Source organism: Cupressus sempervirens, chromosome 1 (genome assembly GCF_028749045.1).
Source record: "Cupressus sempervirens isolate cs-2001-9-10 chromosome 1, ASM2874904v1, whole genome shotgun sequence".
In the NCBI taxonomy this organism is placed as follows: domain Eukaryota; kingdom Viridiplantae; phylum Streptophyta; class Pinopsida; order Cupressales; family Cupressaceae; genus Cupressus; species Cupressus sempervirens.
Genome location: NC_143118.1, coordinates 529,410,345 through 529,427,791, shown reverse-complemented (window position 1 = coordinate 529,427,791; position 17,447 = coordinate 529,410,345). Strand labels below are relative to the sequence as shown.

The following is a 17,447-nucleotide window of genomic DNA, read 5'->3' as shown; positions in this document are numbered from 1 at the left end:
AGTGAACCTTGAAAAGAGGTCAAGGAAAGTACAAGAATAAAGGTAATGAAGAACAAATTTGAGGGAGAAATATTAGCACACCATTCTCATGGGAGTGACAAAATCCTAAAGTTTCTTTGTAAAGGATATTTAAGAGAGTGTAAAAAGGAAGAAAAGTCAGAGGTTGCTAAGGAGAACATCAGGGAAAAAATACAAAAAAAGGAGCTATCTTATGGTAAGTGAAAATGGAAGTTGCAAAAATAATGTCAGAAATAGAGATTGTGCTTTTCTTGCATTAACCCTTGGGATACAAGTCATAGATGTTAGAGAAAAGATGAGGTTAATCTAGAGAAAGAATCAGAAGACATAGAAAAGAAGACCTTAGAACCAAAAGAGGTGATGACTACAACAGAACCAGAACTGCAACTAAATCCAAATTCAAAAGAGGTAAAGGAACCTACCTTGGATGTTCCAGATAAAGACTCCTTAATGCATATTTCTATGTCCTCCAAAAATCTACCACATGAAGAAAGTATTTGCAGCAATGAGGACATTGAGAAATCAGGTTTTCATATTGAAGAAAGAGATTTGAAAATAGAAGATGATATATCAATGATTTTCAATAGTATTTAAGAAACACCTAGCAACATTTCTCCCATAGGAAAGATGGCACCATCAATATGTGAGAATGGTCTACAGATTAAGTATGCTGGTGGATATGAATATGTGAAGGATATTCTAGTTGATGATGCTCCCTTTGGGAATACTATTGTAAATATTTCAAGGATGTTCAAGTCAGCAATAGGGTTCAATATCATTGCAAGCCATTTATCATCATGGCAAGCATCCTAACAATGTAGAAAAGATGAAGAGTGCAAAGTGGAGGGAAATTCTGTTAGCTCAACTTCCATATGATGAATGATGTTGTGGGATACCAGTGTTTCAACTCAATCTAGCATACAGGTTGCAGGTAAAAATCATTTGGTAACTGAAAGAATTTTATTGATTCAATGATGGCACGTGCCAGTGAAATAGCAATGAATGCAAGGAAGGGAGAGCTTTACTTATTAGATTTGAGGAGTTCAAGATGAAGGAATGTAGACTACCCTTTGTGCTTTCAAAGAATGATCCATTGATTGACTTTTGTAGTACCACAACGGATAGACATGCATTTTAAGATTTTTTTTTTGACTTACAAGTATATACATGTTGAGGATATTCCTACATCATCAAAGGAGGCTGACCTCATTGTTGGCAGCCAAAGGTGTCCAAAGAATGATAAAACTTCATATCCATTGGTTCCTCTTATATCACTGCAGAATTCTTGTGACCTAGAAAGCATGCTAACAAGGTTGACAGCTAAGAGTTATAGCTCTGAGTATATGATATGAGGATTCTTTGATTCAAATTCAATATTGCTTTTACATATTGGTCCAAAATGCAAGCAATTGATGAATATATTTTCACTAATTAGAGAACTATAGCAGATCTAGAGCAGATTAAAGAGCACAGTTTGAGGGTTAGTTATTGCAATTTTTGAGCAGCATTTATGCAAATCTTGTGGAGGAGTTTGTGAGCAGTTCTACAAAGTACTTTTGAGTGAGTTTGTGAAGATATTTGAGTCAGATCTAAGAAGTTTTGGAGCATATACAAAGCTAAATTGTATTGTGAAGTTCATATGAATCATCATTTCTTTGTAGGTTGGTGCCTCACATTCAAAGAGATTGGTGTCTTGCTGAGTTGGTGAGGGGATTGGTGTCTCATTGAGTTGATGCCTTTGAAGCTTGCAAGAAGTTTCCAACATAAGCAATATTTCTATTTAATGCAAATTGGTCAACTAGCTGCCAATAAGCTCTCACCTTGCCCATGTAGGGAACCTGATGATTAGAAAGAGCTAAGACTTGAACTAGTTGTCCCACTGAGGACATTACCCATTCCCATGAGTTTGATATGGGAAGGAGCTTGACTTGTTTATGATGACTCTTCCTATGTGTTTATACTAGCATGATATGTCATATTAGTTAGGGTGTTTTGTATGGCATTAATTCGCTCTTGTATATTATACTCTAGTGATTATAATGCATCAATGATGTGAGTTTCTAGTATGTCATATGACACTTTCTATATAATTGTCAAATATTTATTATATAACCCATTGTTTTTGTTTGAAAAAATTGATGGAAGTAGCAAGTTCTAATAAGTACTAGCCAGTTGGAATCTCTTGAAATACTTGCTAGGTCCAAGTAGCACCTTTGGCAAGAACATAACTATACGACAATATACTAAAATTTTTCAAATACTTTTGTAATTTGTATTAACTATTTAAAATTGGATTTAGCATCTTCAATGTATTGATTCCAACATGTGGATTTTAGGCCCCTATGGTATATTCTTTATTTTTTGCTCTTACCTGATCTAACTAGTTTATAGCAAAATCTTCAGTTTTGACCTTGTGTAATATAACTTAGACGGTTATTGTTTATGTTAAAAAAATAGGATCAATTTATCTAATCTGTAACTTGTAATAACTCTTGTAAATTTTTATGTGTGTTTCAAGTTACCTTCTCAAATCATGTGTATATGATTTCAAGAGGCATGTCTTGTAGAGACATGTCTTTTTAACTCTCATTAGTTATCAATAAAATTTGCTTATTGTCATGATTAAGAGAAGATTATATATATGTATGTATGTATGTATATATATATGTGTATACATTAAATGAATTAAGTATATATCTCATATATATACAAAGTATTTGATATATATACTAATATCTTCAATGCATTTTATCCGATTGAAAGTACACTAACATTAACACTCCCTCTTAGTTAGGGAGGATAAACATATAGGCAAATATTACTCCATTGGCAATATTTAGGAATGATACATCAAGAAAATCTTTGATCAGAAGATTTCCATTATATGATATTGTAGAAGTATTGGCCTATTAGAATATCAACATATGATATTCATCAATGACTTTGAGTAATGGCCTATCAGAACATCAATAATTGATATCCACCAAGTACTCATTATGGTAATGGCCTATCAAAATATCAAGGCAAGATATTTACCAAATACTTATCATATATCTATACAAATAACTTATAGACTACCAATTTAATAACTTCTAACACTTAGTTGTTGATTTACAAGATAAAGCCTTTCATAATCTATTTCAACATTTACATAAAATGTATATCATGATTTAAGTTATTGTAAGATTGTCACCTTCCAATAACTTTTGCAAATACAAGTGAATCATTTGGAAGTCGTCACTTCCTCATGATGTACATAGGGGGTAGGCTCATACACGCATGACATCAAAAGTTCATATGAAGTCACCGCGGATACTGTCATGTGGTGTTGTCATGGCATCGATCACGAAACATATCAGAGAATAAGGTTTTCACCTCAAACTTATCTCTCATAGACAAGAATGTAATACAAAGGATTGCACTTGCAATTGCAATTTTTTCTTCATGAAGAAACACTAATCTTTTGACCTTTTTGATGAGGTTACTAATAAAGTTTCAAAACTCCCTTTGAGTTTGATATCAACTTTTCTAACCTCTTAGTACAAGGTTCTCTTTGATGAAGTGTCAAACTCCCTTTGAATCTGTTATTATCCTTTTAACCTCCTAGCAGAAAGTCATGTCACGCTTTCCTAGTTCAATAGGTATCCTGATAGCATAAGGCCTTCCAGCTTACATGATGAAACTTTATCTGATGAATCATAGTCCTTTAACTGCACTAGTTTCTGATCACTAGAGAGTCCATCTCAACATGGTCTACTCCCTCTGAATCAATACAATGAAGATCACTAAAAGTTTGACTAAATCATATCATCTATCTGCTCCCTCTCTTTGTCCAAGATTGCCTCTAATGAATTGTCAAACTCCCTCTTGATATATAGAAGGATACTCATAATCTTAATCATCAAAGATATTTGCTTAAAGAGTCTCACTTTATCTAGCATGACAATCAAATGACTAATGAATCCCATATCAAAACTTATTTGGAGCCACTGTCATAAGATTAAGTCCTGCATAATATTTCGTAGCATGCCTAATGTACCAATCTTCTGTTCCTTAAAGAACATTTGAGAATGTAACGTCTTCTTCAAGAGGGTTCAAGTGGGAATGAAACATTGTTTATTATATTTCTTCTACAATGTAAAATTCCCACTTTTATATCATCAAACAATATTTTTTATATCGTCAAATATGGCAGACTCCTTTCTGTTATTCTTTTTCTTATTACAAATGCTCCTCTAAAACTGGTCAATATGAACTGCAACTGCACCCAACAACTTACATTCAGTTTACTCAAGTCTTTATCAATTGGTCTTTCAATGATTGCACTCTAGGCAAGATTCCTCCTTATGGATTATCGCACCATATGATTGCTGGTGTGAGTCGAGCACAGTCAAATTGATATTTCAATTGCGACACTCATTCTTGCTTATTTTATGCTCAGACAGACTGCTTCATAGTGGTTGAGTAGAGATTACTTAGGCAGTAAAGAGAACTGAGAAGAAAAACTACTAAACCACCCCCTTTGATTGTCTCTATGGTCTGTCTTTATATTATCTTTCATCACTGGATCGACGAGACTTGAAAATTGTCTTACGGATAATTCCTTTCTTTTCTTAAACTTCAATGATTGACATTTCTTCTGACACCATGCATCTCGTACTGATTTTCTGGTTGGGAACTTTCAGTATAATATAATCACAGAACGGATCCACAATGAAACAGAGATGGAAATAAAATTTTCAACCATAGGGATTACAAATGAAGGAGGAGTTTCCAAGATGTTCTCAAAACTTGTCCTTTCTAGTAGTTTGGAGTCTTCAAACTCTAGAATTATCAATTTGAAGCACTAGTTACTCTCCTACTCTGAAATGACTCACAACCTTTGCAAGTCCACACCAGTAATCCACACCCAATAATGATAGGCACACTCGATGAGCATAAATCTTCCCCATATATGGTGTATAGCATATTTCCAGCTGAGACAATACTCTGAAGTTCTTCAAGAGTTTGAGTGTTTTGTGCTTTGATGTCAACTCAAGGAAAGTCAACACAACAAGCTAGCAAGACCCGAGTCCTTTCTCACGACACTCTTTCTTCAGATTTTCATTGTTCCCTAGAAGCCACACAATTTATGACAACTCAACAGAATCAAAGCTCGGCATAGCCATCCATGACTAGATCAATATCTCCAAAAACTTCAATGCTAACAAAGACCACACCCAGAGATATGGAAGACAACTCTCAAGCTTGCACCACCAGTCGTATACAACCTTGAAATGCTACACAATGAAGGCTTCGATGTGGGCACTGTTTCAATTTATAACATTTTGTCTGCTTGCTGCTGCAAGAACAAAACGGCGCCATTGTGTATTGCGTATGATTCACGTGTTACTCAGAAAATCTGCCACTGAGTTTAGAACACAATGGTATTGCTGTATGTTGCATATGGACCCTGTGCAACTCCGAAGTGCTCTTCTTCATTAGTATATCATTTCTTGTCATTGGTTTATGCAGATACAGTATTTGGCCACACTTTGTCACCCACCATCATCACTGTTAGTTTCCAGAATATCTCGTTAATTAATCCCCACGTTTGTATCATATTTTAGCAGACATAGGATATGCCCGTGCAGTTCAAATGGAAGATCTCCTATTTGTATTATGCACCGGTGGTAGTTGTTTTTAATAACAATATCGATGATTATGCACTCCTCTTGTTTGAAAACAGTTCGGTGCTACAGATTGGAATCCCCGTCAATGTATTGTATTCCTTCATCACCAGGAGTATGTGATATTTCTGTCATTTAGTTTGTTGAATTGCAACGTTTAGAGATCTACATGCCTTCAGAACTGCACCATATCAAATTTATATGTAAGACCCACATTAAAATCTCCATGCCAAAAATGATCAAGTGCACTTTCCACTGCAGATCACACATTTGTTTTCTCAATGCCATCTCAGTGCAATAATTCATACAGTTCCTTGGGTAGACATTAATCTGGGATCACATGCAAACTTTTCAAGCCCTTGGTATTATTATATGCAGTATTGCCTGATCCATTCACAAGCAAGTTTGTTTCTTTCCACAAATGGTATTCTGTTCTGACTTTTAAGTTGCTGGGAGTATTATTTATTTTCCAAGCAGGATCAAAATTTTAATCTTGGGCCTATCATGGCCATGGTTAGTTCCTCAACAGAGCCTGTTCTAATGCAGCAGATCTTCAACTTGGCTCTAATACCATGTTAAAATAATAGGATCGATTGATCTAATCTGTAACTTGTAAATTTTTATGTTAGTTTCAAGTTACCTTCTCAAAGCATGTGTATATGATTTCAAGAGGCATGTCTTGTAGAGACATGTCTCTTTAACTCTAAGTAGTTATCAATAACATTTGCTTATTGTCATGATTAAGAGAAACATAATATACATATGTATTTATGTATGTATATCAAATACATGTATACATTAAATGAATTAAGTATATATCTCATATATATACAAAGTATTTAATATATACTAATAACTTCAGTGCATTTTATGCAACTGAAAGTACACTAACATAAACAGTTTAATGTTGCCTCTGTATTGACTATAGAGTTAAATTTTCCAAATTCTGTAACTAGATATGTGATTTAGACATACAGGCAGACTCAAGAGAACGAGTGTAAGGACGATTTCTATCACCGTTTCCATTTTTGAAAATATTTATCTTATATATTTGTGTGAAATGAGCAATGGATACCTATCTGGAGTGATATCTCAGGAATCACTGATAAGGTAGAGGAATACATCATATTATCAAGACAATCCTTGTGAAATTATTAAAAGATCGGGTCTTTTTTTTAAATATACTTCTAGATCTAGTTACTGTTTTCTCAAAGGTGCGCAATTTCTTTTAGGCTTGGATGTTGTATAATCTGAAAATTGTAGTGAGAGGAGTCTGCATGTAATTTTTCTTGATGAGAGTATCACTTCTTCCCTCTTACATGTGGTATAATCTGGAATATTCTTTTGATTTTTGAACCAGTGGTCGCCATGCCTTGAAGTCACGATTATTGCAGGTATGTGAATTTTAATTTGAAACTACTGACAGTGTAGTTTGAGTTTTCCTAACTGGTAAGATAATTATTGGCTAGGGACTGGATGTAGATATATTCTGTGCTATACTTGTTTCTTCATGTATATTAGGATAGCCTGAATTTTTGTTTATATTGATGGTAGCTTGGCTATGAGTTGGATGGAAAAGAATTGGATGATGTTTTCTGGCGGTTCAAAGCTCTTGCAGAGAAGAAAAAGGTAAGGAATACCTTTTTACCACCATCTATGCAAAGACTTCATCCTTCTATTCAGTCACAGTTTCTTTAATATGTTTTTTATGAATTGTTTGTTGATAGAAACACCTGAAGGATAAGTGGCATTCAAATTGTAATGTTTACTTGGACTGTGAAATAGAAATAAGTAAATCATAGAAAAAAGCTCTTTTGGTAACATACAATCATGGAAAGAGTATGCTTGTAACAAGCAAGAAAATGTGCTAATGTACATAAATATTAATAAGTTTGGTAAATTACTAGTGGTTTGATGTAGGCAAGTAACTCAAATAATATGCCAAGTTAATGAATGAATGAAGAATGAAGGTATTTTATTGACATCACGACCACGCATCAGAAACCTAAACTGTTTTCATGTTCTTTTCAATGTCTACCCTCCTGTTATGAATCTTTATCAGATAACTAGTGGTTTGTGCAATCTTGCTTTGTCAAACAGCTGATGTAGACAGCCCTCCTTCAAATTGTTCTCATATTGTTGATGGATATCCTGGTATGCAGCTGTTTAGCACTTAGAGATCCAGATACAGAATATCGACATTGGGATGGAGGGAATGATTTAGATCCATTGGAATTGCTAAATTAAATAAATCAAGACTTGATATTTTGAAACCTTGCCTTAGTTTATTTCATTTGATAACACTTGTGGTGAATCAGAAATAGAGTTGTCCTCAATGTATAATGAAGGCTTCTATATTCCCACTAGAGATTTACCTATGAATTCTTATGAAATTGCAGCTGTTAATTTATTGACTGATGATTTTTTATTTATGCCTACTTTAGTTATTAGTGGCTGCCCTGTTTGGTATATCATCGAATTTTCAGATTTGGCTTGCTGAACAAAAGATATTGAATTGCATGGGTGTTGGTGGAGTCATGCCTTTGGGTTAGATATTGCATATAGGTTGGTTTTCTTTCCCATATATGGAAACAATGAAGCCTACAACATAATTCTGAATGTCAGTTTATCCTATAGTAGTAACAATTGGTGGCTTAATGGGGTGATCTTCATACATATTGGGGGTGCTTTTGGCATGGGAAGAGTGCTATATTGTGCAATTGGCTGATACAGGAGATTAGTGGATGGATGAACCACTATTTCTACTCCCAGGATTGAGTTGATAAGCTGATTTGGGATCCAAGAGTTGACGGGATGGATGCTCTGCACCTTGTGGATTAGGTTGAGCTACTACATAGTTTGAGATTTAATGTAGTTATGATCAGAGTCACACAACATATAGGTGCAACAATGTTTACTAGATTGACATGTTATCCAAGGATCTTACTAATGGATGAGCTGCATCCTTATTTTTGGTTCCAAAGCATGGCATGTCCTTGTAACATAGTTTTATCAGTATGAGACATAGTGCGGCTTGCAGTTAGATATGGGATCTTGGTATTGGTTTAGGGACTCATGATTGCTTGAGGGCAAGCAATCTCAAGGAGAGAGGATTGTAATGTCCCCATTTTGGGACATTAGAGAATTTAAGCCAAATGCGCAAATATTTTGAAGTGACTTAATTGGAGCCTAAGTTAGATTATATTAAGTCATTTTAATATTAAAAATGAAATCAAAGTTGACAAATGGGGAAGAAAACGATGGTCAGATGGAGGAATGTAAAGAGTCTCTAGGAAGTTGCTTAAAAAAAGGAAGAGATGTCATCTTACAATATGCTGGATTTTATGTGTGATTGGGGATGGGCATTGAGTTTTGAGTCTCTCTTGCAAAAACCTGTGAATTTTCAACTTCATTTTCAGAACCTGAGGACAGAAACCTTTAGGCTCTACTTGGCAAATTGGATGCAAACCTGGTTCAACTTTGGAGATGAATTCATGACAGAGTTCACAGTGGAGTTACAAGTTCATTTCTATGTGATTTCCAATCTAACTGTTGTTGTTGTTTGTAAAATTGGATTCTATGTTATGTTATTGTATTGCTGGTTTATAATGCAATAATGAATTCTGAAGTTCTTTATTTGAGCATTTGCTGGTCATTTGCTTGTCTAGCTAAAATTTTATTGCATAGAGTAATCTGTTGCATTCTGAAAATTATTTTGGGAGATTTTTGGGGAAAATATCCGGTACAGAATATTATGAGGAGCGAACGAGAGGACTTTACAAGCAGAAGTATGAGTCTTACCATATTCTCCCCCTTCAGGTTCTCCACTTTGGATGATGCCTCCATTTTGTAATCCATCCCCATCGGCCCCCTCTAAACCCTATGGTCTCATTCCACCAAATTTCAAGACACTTCCATTAAATATAGTGCTTGGTGGGCATTCTGTTTTGCCATCTTCTGTTGATAGCAACGTTTGAAAGTTTGTTTTTGTCTATTGGCTTCCTTAGAACTACTGACTCCCACTCTTGTGTTTTGTTCACAATATTGCTCCCCATCTCTTTTGATATCAATACCTGTTACAAATGTAAATGGCGGAATACTTGAATAAATTAATCAGAGATCAAACTGATCTATATATACAAAGAGGAGAGTCGAATAGAATAGAAACATTCTAATATTTACAGAGATATAATAAGATACAATAGTGAGCATTAAAAAGAAACATGAAGGTTATTTTAATACCCCCCCTTAATGCTCAATCTATTTACTACACCAATAGATCCCCTGAATTTAACAAACTTGTCAGGACCAAGGGGTTTTGTGAAAATATCTGCTGATTGCTCTAAGGTAGGAACATAGCGTAACTGAATAGATCCATCTTCTACTAATTGTCGGATGTAATGGCAATGAAGCTCTATGTGCTTGGTTCGTTCATGAAACACTGGGTTCTTGGCAAGTTTGAGTACGCCCTAATTTTCTGAAACAAAGAAGTCGGACTTGCTTGAGGAATATGCATATCTGCAAGCATCTGCCGGAGCCAAACTGCTTCACAAGTTGCCTTGACAGCTCCTCTATATTCTGCTTCTGTAGAGGAGAGTGCATGTGCTTGTTGCTTCTTACTGGTCCAAGTAACTGCTGCAGATCCGATACTAAACACATAGCCAGAAGTAGATTTCCTGTCATCAACTGAGCCGGCCCAATCGGAATCGATGAATCCACTGAGCTGAGGAGTATACTCCTTGTGTAAAGAAGACCATAATCTGAAGTACCATGTACATAGCGTAACACACGTTTTGCTGCAATCCAATGATCAGTCTTGGGTTTTGTCATGAACTGTGAGATGTAGCTGATTGCAAAATTGAGATCAGGTCTAGTAGTAGTAGGTAGATGAGACTGCCTACTAGCTACCTGAAGAGTGTTTCATCTACAGGAGGAGAAATAGATTGTGCAGACAATTTCAGACCAGTCTCCATAGGAGTGGAGGCAGATTTGCAATCCTGCATTCGAAACCTATCAAGCAAACTTCTGGCATACTTGGACTGAGACAAAAAAATAATGTTGTCAGTCTGCCAAACCTCAATACCTAAACAATAATGAAGCAATCCGAGATCTGTCATATCAAAAGTTCTGCATAGATGCTGTTTGATTTCTGAAATCAAATGTTTTGAATTTCCAGTAATGATCAAATCATCCACATAGACAACAAGAAAAAGAATATCATTACCAGAGTGTTTAATATACAGATTACTGTTTGACGGATTACGCTGAAATCCTTGAGCAACCAAGTAATGATCAATCTTTATGTACCAAGCCCTAGGGGCCTGTTTAAGATCATAGAGGGCCTTCTGGAGTCTACATACTTTGTGTTCTGAATCGGCAACCTTAAAACTTGGGGGCTGCGTCATGTAGACTTCTTCCTGTCATTCACCATTGAGAAAGGCGCTCTTCATATCCATCTGATGAACTTTCCAACCATACTGAGCTGAAATTGCAAGAAGAATGCGAATAGTGCTCATCTTGGCTATCGGTGCAAATGTCTCCTCATAATCAATGCCTTCGCGCTGGGTGAATCCTTGAGCAACAAGTCTGGCTTTGTATTTGTCCAAGGTACCATCTGCATGGTACTTGACCTTATAGACCCATTTACAGCTAATGGGTTTCTTCCCAGGAGGGAGATTTGAAAGAACCCAATTGTGGTTCTTTTGAAGACTCTGAAGCTCAGCATCCATTGCTTGTTCCCATTCTGGAATTGCTTTGGCCTTTGCATATATCTGGGGCTCAGGGATATTGTGGATATTGGCCATAAGAGCTATATTAACTGTGTTGTGCTGAGGGCTCTTATTTCTTAAGGTTCTACCCTCAATTAGTTCATCAGGACGAAGATCACTAATTGTTTGAGCCCACCATTTTGGCCGAAGAGTCGAGGAGCCAATATCAGATGCTGTCGGAATAGTTGGATGAGACGCAGGAGCCGGAGTTGTATTATCTGGAAGTGACTGAGGTGGTGTATCAGTAGCATTAGATGACTCATATAAAATAGAAGAACCTAAGTCAGAGATTGCTGAAGATTGAATCTTGGAATATGGTGGGGAGTCAGAGAGCGGAAATACAAGAAAGGCATCTGATTCACCATTCTTAAATGGTGTCCTATGTTGCTTGCCTGCTTGGCAAGCTCCGCAAACGCGATGGTTTTGGGTCTGAATATTAGGTAGGCCATGGACTAAATTATCCTGAGCAAGTTGTGCTAGATATTGAATGTTTAGATGACCGTATCGCTGATGCCAGAAATTGCTGAGAGCGGATGATTCGGCGATGAAGGCATGCTCAAGGGAATCGCCTGAATCTACAAGCCTATAAATACCATGATCCTCAAGACCGAAAGCAAGGGTAGTGCAAGAAGCACGATCAATAATCAAACACTTATTTCCACTGAAAACGACATCCAACTGAAGAGAGTGCTTCATAATTTGACTAACAGACAGAAGATTATGTTTCATGCCAGGAACATAACATACATTGAGAAACATGAGTTTTCTTCCTCCAAACTGAATCTGAACATTGCCCTTGTCGACAATATTGTATTCTTCACCACCTCCAAAGATTACTGAGTCAGAATAGGGAGTGAATTCAACAAACCAATCACGCCTATGAGTGAAATGTCGGGAGGCACCAGAATCGATGTACTAGGCAAAAGATTTCATATGATTTGCAGGTATGCTGGCCATAAAGGCATGGTAGATAGATTCTTTCTGCTCTAAGTGTTGGGCAGCATTGGCTTGCTGTTTAATTGAGTCCGACTTCTGATGCTGCTGATACAGATGCTTATAATATGTGAATATTTCAAATGGCACAAACTTCGAGGTGAGAAAATGAAAGACCCGAAAAAATTGGAGTACCCAGAAAAGAGCTCAAAAAACCCAAAAATAAAATGTTGTCGGAATCTAGATCCGCTGGCTCAAAAATCGAGGCACAAAAAATGAGGCACCCACAAAAAAATGATGAAGACCCATTTGAGATTTTAAAAAACCCACCAAAAATATGTGATCAGAAAATTTTTCCAAAGTCAAAAAACTAGGGTTTCGAGCAAAATAACAGTCGGCAGCCAAAGAGGTCAAAAAGGCAGAAAAATGATGTTTGCAGGTAAAACAACAAAACCTAGCAGCTGAAACGTGAGCAGAATATCCAACAGGGATGGACAAACTCGTTTTTGAAAAAAAAACCAAAAAATCCCACTTTTTGAGATCTGGGTGTGAACAGATTTGAAAAAATGACCTCCAAATTTGAGAAAACGACCTTCAAATTTTTGATTTACAGACTAAGCCACGGGTTTCCAAGAAAAAAATTGGCAAAAAACAAATCCACGATTTTCCAAGAACGCCAGTAGCTGAAGACACAATTTTTCAGTCGATTTGCACAGAGGGTTTAAACCCTAGCTTTGATACCATGTTACAAATATAAATGGCGGAATACTTGAATAAATTAATCAGAGATCAAATTGATCTATATATACAAAGAGGAGAGTCGAATAGAATAGAAACATTCTATTCTAGACTACACCTAAATATTAGAAACATTCTAATATTTACAAAGATATAATAAGATACAATAGTGAGTATTAAAAAGAAACATGAAGGTTATTTTAATAATACCATCCATAAAATCCTATGCCCGAAATTAGTGAGCCCCGAGACTCACTAGCAGAAGCCAAACAAGTTAGCAGGGATAAGGACCAAACCAAGGTAAAGAGGAACAACAACACCCCACAAAATAAAACCTAGGATGCAATAAAAGCAAAACAAAAAGCCAAAGCCACAAAGTAAGAACAAAGACCGAAAAAAGGGTACTCCAAGCAAGCATAACATGGCTAAGAGTACAAAGTAAGGCAAGGATACAACTATAGATTCAAACTTCGAGGGGATGATGTATCATCTCCCAGAGTGCACTTGTAGATCTATTCTCTCTCAGGTATTTTTCTTCCTCTGGGTATTCTAAACATACTTCTCACACAAATTTACCTATAAATTTGTCCAATCTTACAAAATTTGGACATTTATATATTTATAGATCATGCCCATCACATTGGGTTAGTTTAGTCTATTTTGAAAAAAAAATTACATATGACACCCTCCTATAATCTACACCAAGAGATCTATACAAAAGAGAAACAAAGAGGTCAAGCCACCTTTAAATATGTCATTGAGATGGGCCTTCTGTTTGCGGATTTCCATCATCTCCAAAATGGAACCTCTGGGATGAAAATGCCTCCTTTTGTCTTCCTTACACATCCATAAGCATGTTGCATTTCCTTCTTCTCAAACTCTTTTTCTCATAAGTAAGCCTTCAACGAATCCCACCTGTCACAAGCTCCATTAATCCTAATTTCTTTCTTGGTAGTAGTACTCCATACTAAATAGGGTTGGTAGCTATCCCTCAACCTGCCCACTAAACACCAGTGTTAACCTTGGTTCGACCACTGCCAACATGGGAATCATACCACACCATTGCCCTCATCACCTAGAGTGCTTCTTCCTTTGTCCCAAATTGTAGAGCCCATGTGAACACAACCAAAGAGATGTCTATATTGAGTCGATATTGATGCTCATTTACCATAAACTCTTCCCTAGCAAAATTTCTAAAGCTTGCATGAATTTTGGCACCTTATACAGGACGATGCCTGTCATTTTCCTACGAGAAATCTTCTTACAAAAGGGTCGTTACTGTTTTACAGTCTTTGAAGTGAAGTGTGCCTCTTTCTACCTAGGCTGCACCATATTCTTCTCACTTTGCTTTGCACTCTTTGAGCAATTGTAGAACAACTTTGAATCTTCTACCATTTATTGTTACCTAAACTCAACGCTCTAGACACTTCCCACCTATTAATTATTCTCTCTGCATTTTGCATTGAGGTTTTCTCACACGTCTAAAACACAACTGCCATTCTCTAATGCCAGCTATTACCCTCTGTCATCATTCATAAGTGTAATAACCCTAATTGGTTATAGCTTTAGACAACACTAAATTTCTTTATTTTGACATTAACTCAAACATTTGGCAAGCAGCGCTAATACCACTGAAATGAACTCCAAATGTTTTGTTGATCCGCAATTTCCTCAATTCCAAATTACCACACTCAAGTAACTAAAAGATAAAGGCAATTCTCTAAATAACAATGATGATGGTCAAGCCAATTCAGATTGCATGGAAAGATTTTGCAGATTGTTTGATGAACACTAAAATTCTGAATTTTGAACAAACAATAATTCTGAAATTTAGTGCAAATATATCTTTTTCGAAGCTAATTATGAAATCAGAATTGCAACATAAATTCGATGCACTTGATGATCACTACATACAATTGCATGATAAAGACTTAATATCCCCACACAAAACCATTAGGAAAAACTCATTCTTGTTTATTCCCTCTTCTCATTTCGACCACTCCCCATCAGTTTTATGGAAGTCCTCTATAACTTCTTCCTTTCCCAACTCTACCAATTTGACACCCAATTTTGACATTGCCTTACACAGGGACTCTAAAGCTTTCAAATTCTTCTAGATTAGACCTGATTTTTTTATCCACTTGTTCAAATTCCATACTAGAGATGCTCCTTTAGTGGTTTCCACAATCGTGATCAAAGAGTCCTTGTCTACATTTAACCTCCTTACTCTATGTTGCCTTGCTTTTTGGATAGCAAGGAGTGCCACTTGGGTTTCACCTTCATTGTTTGTTCGCTCAACCAATTTTTGAGCTTCAATTGCCAAAGTATTACCTATCCAATCTCAAATAATGTATCTAGCTCCACCCGGTCCTAGGTTGCCCTTAGAGGCCCCATCTAAATTAATTTTTAGCCAACCTTGCTTTGGCTACTTCTACTTCTAAACTTATTCCTTGGCCATGGAAGGATTATCCTCTCTAATGCTTGAACGGGCCTAAATTTGAAGGAGGGCCACCTTGCTTGTAAATTTCTATCTTTTGTCGTGAAAGGAATCTTGGATAGATTACTCGGAGAAGCTGAATTACTTACAATTCTAAGGTTGCCATTTCTAGTTTAGACTAAAAGGTAATCTTGAAAAATTCATCTATTGCCCTCTTCTGATATCTCCCTTATCAATATGGATGGGTAAACCTACCAAGCTCTCAAGAAAACAGATTTAGTATTGGGGATAGAGTTTAAACCAACCCAGGCCAAACTCTTGCAGGGTTCTACAAAGTCGACTTTGCCACTTCAATCTTTCCATAACAAACTTCCAACTAGCTTGAGCAAATTCACAACTAAGCAACAAATGATCTAGGGTCTCTTTTTCTTTATTGCACAAAAAATATTTAAATGGCTCAGTAAATCCTATTCTCTTCATTCTATCCCCTGTTAGAATTCATCCTAAAAAAGCTAAACACGCGAATGCTTCAACTTTAGGAAGGCTGTGTTTATTGCAGCAAAGACTCAAAGGTTTTTTATTGTATTTTGATAGGAATGATAAATTTTCTTGTGTTGTCAGGAATAATTGTAAACCTTCGGGAATATTTAATAGTTAAGTGTGTAAGTTGTTCGATACCAAAAGTAGTTGGAACGCAATGGTTGAGTTGCAACCGTTTGGGTACTATATGTACACCTGCCTAAGTGGCATTAGAGATCAATTAGAAGTACATTGTCTTATATTGTGTTGACATGAACATTAATGGAAGCAACAGTATGGTTTTATGAAACTCAGTGTTACATTCTTTACTTTTCTATTATGCACTAAACCTTTTTACCTGTGAGGTTAAATATTTGATGCCGTTGTCGATTTGAATCCGGAAAGTGCAACGTAGCGGATGGCACAAATGGGAATACCTGCACCACAGAACATTAGAACTAATAAAGATGACGTGATTGACTTTTACGAAGGTGAGCACGCTTTGGTGGAGAACTTCCATATACTTTTTCATGCAATGATTGAACATGCAATGATTGAAATGTTAGTTAGCAGAGGAGCCATATGAGTAAGTTCTAGAGGACACAGTTTGGGATGCTCTGAATGTTAGCCTTGCCACCAATAGACTGTTGCACCAGTTTCCTCGACTATTTGCCCAAGTATTCTTTGCACAAGCACGACGAAGATAGGAAGCTGAGAGGAAACAATGTAGGTAGCAGACTCTCAAGAACTTTCTCAAATGTAATCGTCGGGAATCTGAGGATCGAGATGAAACCCGATGAAGATCTAACCCATGAGCCTTACTGTGGGAACCTTACTGTTGGAATGTAAATGGAGTGTGTGAAAAGAACACTGAAACTCTGTAACGGTTGCATAGATGACCCATGATGATGTCGGAGAATATGTATAAATTATTGTGTTCTTTCTATATGTGTTGTTTCAAATTCACGAATGAGAAGTATATATACCAAATACACTAAATAAGGATAGAAATATAAGGCAACAAATCGATTGTGTACAAGCTAAACACCAAGCCATAATTCTTGCACAACAAACCGAACAAAGATGAAGGTTAAAGCCAATCGCCGAAGAGAACCACGAAGGTGTCACTGAGGATGACCATGAGGGTGTTGTAGGACGTGCAATGACTGAAGGGGAATGGTTCGATTCACTAGAAGCCACGACAAGGATTGGATTTGATCGAAGAGATACGTGAATAATTTTTAAACCTATCCATCATACCTTGAGCGGAGGGAAATCTAGGTAGAAGCACTCGAAGCGAAAGGGAAGAGGAAGCAAAGGAAGCCGAAGACACCGAAGCAATGAGAAGTGTCAGGAGGACACTGC

At 36.5% G+C, this 17,447-nt stretch overlaps 1 protein-coding gene across 1 annotated transcript in view; it reads left to right on the top strand.

Moving 5' to 3' along the window:
* LOC149578548 (2-isopropylmalate synthase A-like) overlaps positions 1-17,447 on the top strand; it is a 101,109-nt gene that overhangs the window by 70,545 nt on the left and 13,117 nt on the right. The window contains exons 7-8 of the mRNA XM_089829774.1: positions 7,048-7,081; positions 7,242-7,316. Of these exons, the coding sequence (XP_089685900.1) occupies positions 7,048-7,081; positions 7,242-7,316 (109 nt within the window). The remainder of the gene's footprint in view (positions 1-7,047; positions 7,082-7,241; positions 7,317-17,447) is intronic.